General features: G+C 43.9%; 1 protein-coding gene across 1 annotated transcript in view; it reads right to left on the reverse strand.

The window, feature by feature from the left end:
* The window catches only part of LOC126101284 (uncharacterized), a 73,671-nt gene that overhangs the window by 21,918 nt on the left and 36,702 nt on the right, over positions 1–15,051 (reverse strand). Inside the window, exon 2 of the mRNA XM_049911965.1 lies at positions 823–1,062. Within this exon, the coding sequence (XP_049767922.1) occupies positions 823–1,062 (240 nt within the window). The remainder of the gene's footprint in view (positions 1–822; positions 1,063–15,051) is intronic.

Genomic DNA, 15,051 nt, shown 5'->3' on the forward strand with positions numbered 1-15,051 from the left:
CATGAGGATAAAATCAGAGAGATTAGAGCCCACACAGAGGCATACCGACAATCTTTCTTTCCACGGACAATACGAGACTGGAACGGAAGGGAGAACCGATAGAGGAACTCAAAGTACTCTCCGCCACACACTGTTGGGTGGCTTGCGGAGCATGGATGTAGATGTAGATGAGTTCGGCTTGGTCCTGATATAGCTGTGACCGTCACTTCGCGTTTCCACTTCATAGTCACATTACCAACGGTCTACTTGGGCAGCTTTAGAAGGGCTGAAATGTTCGCGAGGAATCAGATTACTCACGTGACGTACAACTTATAGTCCACGTTCGAGTTCTCCTGGCAGATGGAAGTTTTGGAAATTTGTGGTAAGTACCTATGGGACCATACTACTGAGGCCATCGGTCCCCACGCTTACACACTACTTAATCTAGCTTAAACAACTTACACACACACACCCATGGCCGAGGGAGGACTCGAATCCCTGTTAGGGGGGGATTGTGCTCTTACTTCTTCTGCACTGACTGTACAGTATTCCCCGCCTCCTCTTCTCCTGGCGGGTGTCCAGCTTTCATCATATCTAGTGGCCAATTCCACATAGCATACCGCTGTCTAGAAGTCGTCATCAGATAGTGTATGTTGAGCTGTATGATTTCATCTAAAAGACGGCCACGTTGATAACGTTTCGAATTAATTTACTTTCTATCTTTCACTGGCGGACAAAGAAATTTCTACGCAACCCTGGTCGGACTCGCCCCAGTAGAAGGACGAACTGGAGCTGACAGAGATCGGGCACATGCAGTAATGGGGTCAGCGTCACTGGAGTTACCTGAAATATGGCCACTGGGATGGAGGCGAGCTCGCCGATGCCTGAGAGGACGAGCTCCCTGAGCGATTTGGGGAGTATCGATTCCAGCTCCAGGTGTGACACATTCAGCACCCTGAGCTTCTCGAGTCCAGCTGCCTTCTCCAGTGTGTGCGCCCCAAGTTTCACCGCAGAGCAGTTCTCGATCGTGATCATATACGCACCCGACAGGAAACCCGTATCGTTAGACACCACGTCGATCTCCTGAAAAAACAAATATACAATGATTTCAGCCTAGCATGTATGTGGTGAAATGTATTGGTAACTTGTATGTGAATACAAGAGGCATTAAAAGCACATAAACGTATTAAATGGATGCTACATTGTGTTTCAGAAAACTACATCCGATTTCACAAGAGTACAGTGAAGCAGGGAAATAGTGCGCACTTAAGCAAAAATTAATATTTTCACACATTCATAATAAGTAACCCAAAACAGCATTTGATGTTTCTGTAGCTTATTTTTACTGTACTAAAACAATTTAAATGTAAAACATAGTACAATGAAGTTCAATTGCAAGTATCACAAAAACGAGATTGTGCATGATCATCCACCTCATGCCGCCGGAGTGGCCGAGCGGTTCTAGGCGCTACAGTCTGGAACCGCGAGACCGCTACGGTCGCAGGTTCGAATCCTGCCTCGGGCATGGATGCGTGTGATGTCCTTCGGTTAGTTAGGTTTAAGTAATTCTATGTTCTAGAGGACTGATGACCTCAGAAGTTGAGTCCCATAGTGCTCAGAACCTTTACCTCATAGGATAGTTATCTGCAGTGCTTGAGAAGGGAAGTTTACACGATGTTAAATGAATAGTTTACTTTTTTACTTTGTTGATATTATTATTACAGTTTTCTTATTAGAGCCGTTATTATTATTATTATTAATATTATTATTATTATTATTATTATTATTATTATTACAGGCGCACTGGTCTAAACTAGCCAATAACGTAATTTGGAAATGTGTGGCAAGGTCTTATGGGACCAAACCGCTGAGGTCAGTGCTCCCTAAGCTTGTTGTTGTTGTTGTGGTCTTCAGTCCTGAGACTGGTTTGATGCAGCTCTCCATGCTACTCTATCCTGTGCAAGCTTCTTCATCTCCCAGTACGTACTGCAACCTACATCCTTCTGAATCTGCTTAGTGTATTCTTCTCTTGGTCTCCCCCTACGATTTTTACCCTCCACGCTGCCCTCCAATACTAAATTGGTGATCCCTTGATGCCTCAGAACATGTCCTACCAACCGATCTTTTCTTCTGGTCAAGTTGTGCCACAAACTTCTCTACTCCCCAATGCTATTCAATACTTCCTCATTAGTTATGTGATCTACCCATCTAATCTTCAGCATTCTTCTGTAGCACCACATTTCGAAAGCTTCTATTCTCTTCTTGTCCAAACTATTTATCGTCCATGTTTCAATTCCATACATGGCTACACTCCATACAAATACTTTCAGAAATGACTTCCTGATACTTAAATCTATACTCGATGTTAACAAATTTCTCTTCTCCAGAAACGCTTTCCTTGCCATTGCCAGTCTACATTTTATATCCTCTCTACTTCGACCATCATCAGTTATTTTGCTCCCCAAATAGCAAAACTCCTTTACTACTTTAAGTGTCTCATTTCCTAATCTAATACACTCAACATCACCCGACTTAATTCGACTACATTCCATTATCCTCGTTTTGCTTTTGTTGATGTTCATCTTATATCCTACCTTCAAGACATCATCCATTCCGTTCAACTGCTCTTCCAAGTCCTTTGCTGTCTCTGACAGAATTACAATGTCATCGGCGAACCTCAACGTTTTTATTTCTTCTCCATGGATTTTAATACCTACTCCGAATTTTTCTTTTGTTTCCTTTACTGCTTGCTCAATATACAGATTGAATAGCATCGGGGAGAGGCTACAACCCTGTCTTACTCCCTTCCCAACCACTGCTTCCCTTTCATGTCCCTCGACTCTTATAACTGCCATCTGGTTTCTATACAAAATGTAAATAGCCTTTCGCTCCCTGTATTTTACCCTTGCCACCTTTAGAATTTGAAAGAGAGTATTCCAGTCAACATTGTCAAAAGCTTTCTCTAAGTTTATAAATGCTAGAAACGTAGGTTTGCCTTTCCTTAATCTTTCTTCTAAGATAAGTCGTAAGGTCAGTATTGCCTCACGTGTTCCAGTATTTCTACGGAATCCAAACTGATCTTCCCCGAGGTCGACTTCTACTAGTTTTTCCATTCGTCTGTAAAGAATTCGTGTTAGTATTTTGCAGCTGTGGCTTATTAAACTGATTGTTTGGTAATTTTCACATCTGTCCACACCTGCTTTATTTGGGATTGGAATTATTATATTCTTCTTGAAGTCTGAGGGTATTTCGCCTGTTTCATACATCTTGTTCACCAGATGGTAGATTTTTGTCAGGACTGGCTCTCCCAAGGCCGTCAGTAGTTCCAATGGAATGTTGTCTACTCCGGGGGCCTTGTTTCGACTCAGGCCTTTCAGTGCTCTGTCAAACTCTTCTCGCAGTATCGTATCTCCCATTTCATCTTCATCTACACTCTCTTCCGTTTCTATAATATTGTCCTCAAGTACATCACCCTTGTATAGACCCTCTATATACTCATTCCACCTTTCTGCTTTCCCTTCCTTGGTTAGGACTGGGTTTCCATCTGAGCTCTTGATATTCATGCAAGTGGTTCTCTTTTCTCCAAAGGTCTTTTTAATTTTCCTGTAGGCAGTATCTATCTTACCCCTAGTGAGATAAGCCTCTACATCCTTACATTTGTCCTCTAGCCACGCCTGCTTAGCCATTTTGCACTTCCTGTAGATCTCATTTTTGAGACGTTTGTATTCCTTTTTGCCTGCTTCACTTACTGCATTTTTATATTTTCTCCTTTCATCAATTAAATTCAATATTTCTTCTGTTGCCCAAGGATTTCTACTAGCCCTCTTCTTTTTACCTACTTGATCCTCTGCTGCCTTCACTACTTCATCCCTCAAAGCTACCCATTCTTCTGCTACTGTATTTCTTTCCCCCATTCCTGTCAATTGTTCCCTTGTGCTCTCCCTGAAACTCTGTACAACCTCTGGTTCTTTCAGTTTATCCAGGTCCCATCTCCTTAAATTCCCACCTTTTTGCAGTTTCTTCAGTTTTAATCTACAGGTCATAACCAATAGATTGTGGTCAGAGTCCACATCTGCCCCTGGAAATGTCTTACAATTTAATACCTGGTTCCTAAATCTCTGTCTTACAATTATATAATCTATCTGATACCTTTTAGTATCTCCAGGGTTCTTCCATGTATACAACCTTCTATCATGATTCTTAAACCAAGTGTTAGCTATGATTAAGTTGTGCTCTGTGCAAAATTCTACCAGGCGGCTTCCTCTTTCATTTCTTAGCCCCAATCCATATTCACCTACTACGTTTCCTTCTCTCCCTTTTCCTACACTCGAATTCCAGTCACCCATGACTATTAAATTTTCGTCTCCCTAAGCTTACACACTACTTAATCTCACTTAAACTAACTTACGCTAAGGACGACACACAAACCCATGCCCGCGGGAGGACTCGAACCTCCGATGGGGAGAGCGGCGCGGACCGTGACAAGACGCCTGAGACCACGCGGCAATAACGTAATACATAATTAAATAAAGGTAATCTTGTATAAAGTATTTGGTATCCTAGGTAGATGTTTAAAATAGTTTTGTCAGTCAGGAATTAAATCGAGGCTATGGATTCAGGCATGAAGAAACTAACGAAAATAGTGTAATAAGATAAACAGCCTTCGTTCTAAAGCAGGGGCGGGCAAACGTTGCACGCGGCTCGTGAGCGCACAGCGCTGCACGTGTGCTGCTCGCGTGGAATCGTCGAATGGGGCAGTGGCAACAGCCGGCAGGTTGCGGCAGTGTAGTACAAGGCAAGCCGCGGACGTAAATGCGAAGCGACCACTACGTAGTGAACGTTGTATTTCAAGAACCGGCAAAAGCAGAGTGAATCAAGGAAACGGGCACGTGGAGATTTGCTATCTTTTAAAAAGTAATGGGAGAATCGTTTTTTCTTTGTGCAAAGACGTGAAAATTCGAAATGTTTAATATGTGGCAGTATTCTCGCTGGTCAGCGGAAGTTTAGTATTGAAGGCCATTATAATAAATTTCACAAGGACGAGTACAATTTATTGTCGGATTCTGAGCGGATGGGGAAATTGACTGAGCTTAAGAAGAGTGACCTGACGATATTAGATGCATCTGTCCTAGTTGCCGTTGTCACGAGAGATCTGCGACTTTCTCTCGTCATGTCTCTCATCTAACTGATTTAACATTTTATGGAGCACTGTTTTCAATTTTTCAGGATGACAACAATAATAGCCCAGCGGTACGTGCAAGCTATAAAATTGCGCTTAATATAGTGAGAGCTGGAAAACCATGTGCTGAATTAATAAGCCTCGGTTAAGAGCAAACATAAGTGATGAAAATTTACGTAACTGTTTGCGTTTGTCTGTATGCAGAAATTTTGTTCCAGATATTAAACGTATTGTAAACTCCACCTGTGATAATTAAATAAAACGTATCGTAGTTAATAGGTACTCTTTCAAACCATGATTTATTTCAAGCACTCCTGCTAACCTTATTCCATCACTCAATAAAGCAAGCTAGAAAAACAAAACGCATTACAGAGGAAGGAGTGGACAGAAGGTATGGTGGGGAGGGGAGGTAAGCGGGTGGTCAGCTTGCCCCTGTGTGCACGCAGAACACCTGTTAACTGCACGCGTGCAAGTGCACCGCACACGTGCAGGATTTCTGCCCGCCCCTGTTCTAAAGCATCTCACCTAAACTGAAATTACCGAATTGACAATGCCCTTATTACTGCGTTTATCATGAACAGACCAGAATAATATTTGTTTATTTATTTACGATGAGATGAAAGTCACTTAATTTCTGATGCAAGGTACCGTGGTGTGTGTGAACTGAGGAGCAGATGGCTTACACACAACCACGGAACTTGTCTGAACAGAACCAATCTAATGGGTGCACGAAGCAGTGATATCTTGCAGATGTAACGCATACAAGCATCCATGGTTATTTATAACCATCTGGTATTCTCACTACTCGACTCGTGTTCGATTACACAGCAATAGTGAAGGCTCCGCTGTGATTACACACGTTAACGTTTTACTTGCTGTGGAAATACTTTCCTAAACTTTTTGTTACCATAATTGAGGGGCTGAGAACCATTGGGGTCTAAAGCAAATCATTATCGATTTCGAGATTGTAGCACATATGCAAGCTCCCGACGTCTGTTGATTTTATGGTGAACCAGCTTTATCGGTATCTGTAGTCACACACTGGTATATGAACTTTCACGAAAAGTTGTCTCGCCGATTACTCGGATATTCATGTCCATAAGGGCCCAAAGCAAAAAGCATAAAGCATAATTTTGTTTCTGTGCATTACTCAATTGTTGTCTAGAGTTGACGACATAATTTGCCGGCAACTGTGGCCGACCGGTTCTAGGAGCTTCAGTCCGGAACCGCGCTGCTGCTACGGTCGCAGGTTCGAATCCTGCCTCGGGCATGGATATGTGTGATGTCCTTAGGTTAGTTAGGTTTAATTAATTCTAAGTCTAGGGGACTGATGACCTCAGATAGTGCTTAGATAGTGCTTAGAGCCATTTGAACCATTTGTGAACATAATTTAGTACGCCAGCCGGTGTGGCCGTGCGGTTCTAGGCGCTACAGTGTGGAACCGCGGGACCGCTACGGTCGCAGGTTCGAATCCTGCCTCGGGCATGGATGTGTGTGATGTCCTTAGGTTAGTTAGGTTTAAGTAGCTCTAAGTTCTAGGGGACTGATGACCTCAGATGTTAAGTCCCATAGTGCTCAGAGCCATTTGAACCATTTAATTTAGTACGTTGTAGTAGTACTTCATAATCAGGGATGTATCGTAAATTTTACCTGAACCTCAAGCCACAGAATGTGCTTAATGACAATGATGATAACAGTATGTGTGGTGCATTTAGTATCTATTTATTAGTAATTTTTGAGAATATTTCACGTAGCGAATGTTCTGATTCTAATGTCACAGTAATTATGAACTTTATAACAGGCAAAAGACACTATTGTCACTAATATGAAAATTTTATGAATTAACATTAACAATAAATATAATCTTAATTATTCATTCATATTTCATAACAAAGTGGTTAAATTATTTTTCATATTAAGTATAGGATGTTGAGACTTGGTTAAAAAACAGTTTCCACCTATGAGACTGGTCGTTTCTCTATAAATCTGATTTTCACAAACGTCTGTTTTTCTCAAAACTTTGTTTCTGTTTTGTGAGCCTGCACGGTTCTCAGTGCCTCAATTTAATAATCGAATACGCTAAAGGATATAATAAACTAATAGTGACATTCCAATCAATGGTGCTTAATGAATCCCACTTAACAGATCATCATACGAACGCAATTAATAAACAACCAAAAATCGACAAGGACGAGCCTAATTATCAACAAAGTGCTCAAACTGGACCAGAACATCAAGAGGCCGCCAAGCTACTTAGATGACTGTCCTAGGAGCGCGGACAGACGTCCTGTTGCAGACAGGGTATTCCAGGGGATGCAAGCAGTCAAAAGTACTGGTAACTTAGGTACGTAAATGATCGTTCTCTATTGTTTACGCTGCAATAAATGGCTGTACACGTTCCACGGTGTATGTTTCGAGCGGACGCCCTGGTGCTAGACGGCAACCATTGATGTGACGTGACAGAAAGCGTTGTTCATGTGATTCGGCAACTCGTTTCCACTTTTCCATGATGCAATAGCGATTGCCCACAGCAGACGTAGCAACTGAGGATGTCGTTGCGTCAACAATCACACGCGCACAGCTCGACATTTGCGAAACTCCATTTGCGAAACGTAAAATGCACCACAGATAACAACCTATTGTGCTTTATGAAAGGGAAAGACGTTAATTTCTCACAGTTTTGAAAAGTGGTGGACATACAACGCCTTGTCGCCAATTAGTAGTTGCATTGTCGTTAGTCGAATTTCAATAAATGGCAATGGCGATAGCACATAAACAATAGAAGAACCGTTCTATTTCCCTGACATTCATGCCCAGTCACTGTACTTTCAAAATCAGCCCTTTGTCAAATATTTTCGAATCATAAAGTTCCCATCTGAAGTGACAATTGCCTGGGTTTGAACAATTATATCGAACGAGGTGGCGCAGTGGTTAGCACTATGGACTCACATAGTTCAAACCCGCGTCCGGGCATCGTCATTTTGGTTCTCCGCGATTTCCCTAATTCGCTCCAGACAAATACCGGGATGGTTCCTTTGGAAGGGCACGGCCGATTTCCTCCTCCATTCCTGAAACAATTCGAACTTGTGCTCTGTCTCTAACGACCTCGGCGTCGACAGGACGTTAACCCTAATCTCCCTTTTTTTTTCTTTCGAATAATTATCTCTTGGTTTTCAGGAGTTGCCACCTTAGTCTCACGCTATTCAAGTAGGCCTCCGAGCCCAAAAAGGTTTTGAGAACGCTATATTTCCCCCTATACAGGGTGGTCCATTGATAGCGACCGAGCCAAATATATCAGGAAATAAGCATCAAACGAAAAAAACTACAAAGAACGAAACTCGTCTAGCTTGAAGGGGGAAACCAGAAGGCGCTATGGTTGGTTCGCTAGATGGTGCTGCCATAGGTTCAAAAAACGGCTCTGAGCACTATGGGACTCAACTGCTGTGGTCATAAGTCCCCTAGAACTTAGAACTACTTAAACCTAACTAACCTAAGGACATCACACACATCCATGCCCGAGGCAGGATTCGAACCTGCGACCGCAGCGGTCGTGCGGTTCCAGACTGCTGCCATAGGTCAAACGGATATCAACTGCGTTTTTTTTTTTAATAGGACCCCCCATTTTTATTACATATTCGTGTAGTACGTAAAGAAATATGAATGTTTTAGTTGGACCACTTTTTTCGCTTTGTGATAGATGGCACTGTAATAGTCACAAATATATGGCTCACAATTTTAGACGAACAGTTGGTAATAGGTGGGTTTTTTAAATTAAAATACAGAACGTAGGTACGTTTGAACATTTTATTTCGGTTGTTCCAATATGATACAGGTACCTTTGTGAACTTATCATTTTTGAGAACGCATGCTGTCACTGCGTGATTACCTGTAAATACCACATTAATCCAATAAATGCTCAAAATGATGCCCGTCAACCTCAATGCATTTGGCAATACGTGTGACGACATTCCTCTCAACAGCGAGTAGTTCGCCTTCCGTAATGTACGCACAACGGGAAGTGTCCCGCTGGTTTTGATGAGTGAGTTTCCGAGTGTTAAAATATGTGATGTAAATGGCCTTAGCTTTTGGTTGCATTGATTTAGAAGCTTAAATTTTTTACACTGCCGGGGCACCGTAGGCGTCACTATATCAGATGGATTTCACCTTGATACCTCTATCCGTTCCTGAGAAAGTGAGTCTTAACAGTCAGACAGACAGCCAGAAAGACAGACGGACATAAAAGCGATCCCGTAAGGGTGCCGACTGTGGTACGAAACTCATAAAAAAAGTACTCAGCATGTAGCTCCAATAGTCTTGCAGACACATGATTATTCTCAACAAGGGCAAGAATCTCCGTTAAATTTGCGCATTTCGCACATTAAATATGGAGGAGCTAGTCATGCAGTGAATAGAAGATGACCCAGAAACAAGTATGCGAAGAATCACACCTGCTCTAGCGGTAAATAATCATGTAGTATAGTCAGTTCTGCATATGCCATTACTTAAATCATGCAAGCCGGTGCCCGCATCTCGTGGTCGTGCGGTAGCGTTCTCGCTTCCCACGCCCGGGTTCCCGGGTTCGATTCCCGGCGGGGTCAGGGATTTTCTCTGCCTCGTGATGGCTGGGTGTTGTGTGCTGTCCTTAGGTTAGTTAGGTTTAAGTAGTTCTAAGTTCTAGGGGACTGATGACCATAGCTGTTAAGTCCCATAGTGCTCAGAGCCATTTGAACCATTTGCAAGCCGGTGTGGCCGAGCGGTTCTAGGGGCTTCAGTCTGGAACCGCGCGACCACTACGGTCGCAGGTTCGAATCCTGCCTCGGGCATGGATGTTTGTGCTGTCCTTAGGTTAGTTAGGTTTAAGTAGTTCTAAGTTCTAGGGGACTGATGACCTAAGATGTTAAGTCCCATAGTTCTCAGTGCCATTTGAATTTGAACTTAATTCATATCACTAACAGCATGTGCAAATTGTCACGCCACAAAACTGCCGTGCCAGATTGCAATCCTGCCAGTGGATTCTAAGACGTAGAGCTCCAGACGCACAGTTCACATCTTGCAGTTTTTTGATTACGCGCGAGTGGGAAAGTACGAGGGGCGTTCAGTAAGTAATGCAACAATTTTTTCCCAGCCAATTTCGGTTGAAAAAACTGCAGTTTTTGTTGTGAGACATCATGGAGTGTTTCCGCTCCAGCTCCTACACTTTCATGAAATTTCGATAGGTAGCGGCGCTATACATGGCCTTCGAAATGTTGTCTGCAACGGCGGTGCGTTCCAAGTAGTGACCTGTCATTGAATTTCTTTCGGCCGAAAATCAGAACATCGCAGGTATTCATAGGAGCTTGCACAATGTCTACGGAAACCCGGCCGTGAACAAAATCACGCTGAGTCGTTGGGCGAGGCGTCTGCCAACACCACAATAACGTCGCGCAAACCTATCTGATCTCCCACGTGTCCGCCGCGCTGCAATGTAGGAACTTGCGGACATTCACATTCAAGGTGACCGACGGATCAAATCAAACACCTCGCTGGAGAACTGGACGTCTCCGTTGGTAGAGATGACACACGCATACGCCAACTGGGATACTGGAAAGCCCGCATCTCGTGGTCGTGCGGTAGCGTTCTCGCTTCCCACGCCCGGGTTCCCGGGTTCGATTCCCGGCGGGGTCAGGGATTTTCTCTACCTCGTGATGGCTGGGTGTTGTGTGATGTCCTTAGGTTAGTTAGGTTTAAGTAGTTCTAAGTTCTAGGGGACTGATGACCTAAGATGTTAAGTCCCATAGTGCTCAGAGCCATTTTTGATACTGAAAGATGTATGCCGTCTGGGTTCCTCGCTGTCTAAAAGAAGACCATAAAGAGGAAGGAGACCATCTGTGCGGAATTCTCCACGACAACGCAAGGCCTCACACAGGTCTGTGCATCCGAGAGGACCTCACAAAATTTCATTGCACTGTTCTTCCTCATCCACCCTGCAACCTGGATCTCGCTCCTTCCATCTTCCATCTGTATGGCCCTATGAAGGATACACTCCGCGGGAAGCAGTACGTGGATAATGGGGAGAATGGCTCTGACGTTGACCAGTAGAGTAGTACCATGCGGCCATACAGGCTCTCCAACTAAGGTTTCGCAATGAACGTGAATTATGTTGAAAAATCTGATTTTGTAGCCAGAGGAGTGGAGAATAATACCGCGTATTAGAATCTTGGACAAACAACTTGCTTTCAGAAAAAATGTGTTGCATTACTTATTGAACGCCCCTCGCAATTTATCACAATAACCCCGTGTGGACAGATCCAGACCATCGAACTATCAAGAAAGCAAGGCATCATAATGTATGACCAGAAATTATTAGTGAGAGATCCATATGGCTATACAGTTAAAAGACAAATTAGCAGGCGACGTTAAACAACAATTTCTGTGCGAAAAATTACCCGCAACATATGAGAACGTTCCTCTTGCAAAGAAAGCACCAACGAGATTGATGCACGACGGAGTACCACCTTGTTTTCTGCGCCTCCTACGACACTGCCTAACACAGACGTTTAATAAGCCTTGGATTGGACGACTAGGTCCAGTATCACGGTCGCTCCATTCTCCTGTTTAAGTGCTTGATTTCATAGGGCATTTTTTTTCTAGTCTTGACCCGTACTCCTTTCTTTTTTCAAACTACCTGTTTTTACTTAGTATACATCCACCTCACCAGAGTGGAATAATAAACTGGCAAATAAACTAAAGCAGATGATATGATTGGCTGGGAGACCATGAGGGACAGGTTCAGTTACCTAGTTCAGTTACCTAGTTACCTAGTTCCTATCAGAATGAGATTTTTCACTCTGCAGCGGAGTGTGCGCTGATATGAAACTTCCTGACAGATTAAAACTGTGTGCCGGACCGAGACTCGAACTCGGGACCTTTGCCTTTCGCGAGCAAGTGCTCTACGACCAAGGTCCCGGCACACAGTTTTAATCTGCCAGGAAGTTTCAATATTTTTCTCCTTCACGCCACTGGAATCACTGATTTGCGAAGTATAAGATTAGTATGTTAAGTGTATTTGATATATGTAGATGACTAATGTGTGTGGGTGGTGTGGTGTGCTGTGGTGTCCTCTTTGCTTTGTATGACGATGAGAGGGTAAACTCGGTGCTGTCACATACTCCTCATTCACCTGCTCCTCTCGAATAGCACCAAGGGGTCCGCCGACCTCAACGTCCCCATCCAACAGACGGATCACGATCAGCCGTGGCACATGTCCTCACTCCATGCACTGCGGAGAAGTCTGGAACTCTGTCGAAGACATTGATGCAAAATCTGGTGACCGAGAACTTTATGCCACCTCCCCTCCTCCCCTTTAAAGAAAAACTGCCAACAGCGCGCTACACACCCGGTCGGTCACCCATTAGAGTACCGAGTACCGGTAATGCCCGGCGTAGCTTAGCTTTGATGTCCTGATGGGAACCGCTGTATACACGAGGCAAAGCCGTTGGCAATTAATTGCCGAGATAACGACATACAGTAAAATGCTAATTCTCGAGCGGTCAAGAAAGCAAGGCAACACGTTCGCTTTAGTATCAATTTGTAGGCTGATGTATCACTGTCGCTTCCCCTCACAGCTTTCTCCTATTCCGATTCCCGCCAATGGTGTACCTGAAGAACAACCGTTGGTGAGCGTCAGTACGACCTCTTATCTTTCTGAATTTATCTGCATGGTCTTTCCTTGAGTAGCATACTGCCGGAAAAAGCACTGCAACACCTTTAAGGACTAGGTCGCTTTATTGACAAGTGACGTGATAGGCAGTTCAACGTTGTAGGAGTATATGACAACAAATACAGACCAAATGAAACACTCGAGTCACAGTAAATGATATCCAAACAGTCACGTCAATAAACACATCTGTGACAACGCAGGCGCGTTTTCTCGTATGCAAATGTCCATAAAGGAGGTGAACGGCATCCTGCGATTGATCATCCCACGCTTTTGCGCCTTTTGTTGCAATTCGGCAATGGCTTTTGCAGGTCCGCGAGAGCGAGAAAGCTCCTGCATCGTCATGTAGCACACTTGTTCAACTGGCGACAGATCTGGTGACTTTACTGGCCAGGGCAGTTGCTTTACACCACGAAAAGCACGTTACATGCAGCAACTCTATGTGGATGTGCATTGTCGTGCTGAAAGAGCACATAAAAAAATAGTTCAAATGGCTCTAAGCACTATGGGACTTATCTGAGGTCATCAGTCCCCTAGACTTAGAACTACTTAAACCTAACTAACCTAAAGACATCACACACATCCATGCCCGAGGCAGGATTTGAACCTGCGACCGTAGCAGCAGCGCGGTTCCGGACTGAAGCGCCTAGAACCGCTCGGCCACAAAAAAAAAAAACACAACACCTTCCTGTCGAAGAAATGGCAATAGCACGAGGATAACAGCCTGTTCAACGTAGCGGGCACTGGTTATTGTACCCTGGCAAAACACCTATTGTAGCCGTGAGTTCTTGCTGATGGCCGCTTCACCATCAAGCCTGGGATGGGACTTGCGTGTCGAGCGCGAATGCACTCTGGAATAGACATCTCATCAGGTCCACGCCGTACGCGTGTACGTCCATCACTCGGATACAAACACAACCTACTGTCATCACTGAAGACAACCGAGCGTCATTCCACTTTTCAATCATTTCTTTCAAGACACCATCGTAGACATGTCTGGCGTTGTCGTGGTGTCAGTGGTGGCCTGGCCAGAGACATACGTGATCTTAGTACTGGTGCAAGCAGACGGCTCTTAACGGTCTCTGATGACAGAGTAGTTGCAGCAGACAACCGGAGCTCTTTCCTGGATGACGTTCGGTCGGCCTCCGCTGCCCGCACAATGCGTCGATCTACAAGGGCGTCTGTACTGCTTGGACGTCCAGAACCTGGTCTACATATGTGTGTATATTGCGCAGACCACTGACAAAAGCACCGACTCACCACGCCCACTACGTGACCAACATGTGCAGGAATCCGTCGATACGCCCATCCACCTTCCCACAGGCCAACAGCGCGACTCCATTCAAATGGCTGAAGTTGTTCAACCTTGACTTGACTCTCTGGTGGGGTATGGTTGTATCATAGAATGAAAGCTGTAAACACTGTGCACCTCTAAATTCACGCACAGTCACTGCCTGCAGAGTCCAAACAGATCGCGCATAGACAGGCCTACTGAGCGCCTTCTGATCGTCGATGACCGTCACAAATGATTCACCAGTACTTTGATCCCTCAGTATTACAGACGCCCACCAACGATCTGCTGTCGTCGACTTCCCTTATGTAAGATATTGATGTTGTTATCTACTGTATACGCCCGACTTTTCTTTATATTTACACATCAGATGGAGCAGCCACAAACATCTTCACTCTACGGCGATTAAATATCGGGTTCTGATAATAATAATTAGTGTTGACTTTTTGCGCAGTCGATCACCCCTCACCTGTTGCTGCGTTACCAAAGGGAAGATAGTTAATAACGTCTTTGGCTGTTAGTTATCATTTCAACTTCCTATTTCCGACGTTACTACTTATCCGCACTGCTTCTGGTTTTGTATTATTTCTGTCCGATTGGAAATGAAACGTTAAATAGCTTTTAAGCCACAATTTACTCTTCGTAATATTTCATAATCGAACCTTCCGTTATCCAGAGATACAGTTTGCAGCTTGCGTATGATTATCGTTGTCTAATACACAAGCTATTGTAGAAAACACTTTAGTTTTTTATAAACAACATTTAATAATAATTAAATGACCATGAATGATTGTGTTTTGTATATACAGGAAAGGAGGGTTGATCCTACAATTACTCTCAGCAATTACGGCAACCAAAATGTCGGTGATTTTTATAGTTTATCACTCAAAAATATTATAGCAACAA

This window comes from Schistocerca cancellata, chromosome 9, assembly GCF_023864275.1.
Source record: "Schistocerca cancellata isolate TAMUIC-IGC-003103 chromosome 9, iqSchCanc2.1, whole genome shotgun sequence".
In the NCBI taxonomy this organism is placed as follows: domain Eukaryota; kingdom Metazoa; phylum Arthropoda; class Insecta; order Orthoptera; family Acrididae; genus Schistocerca; species Schistocerca cancellata.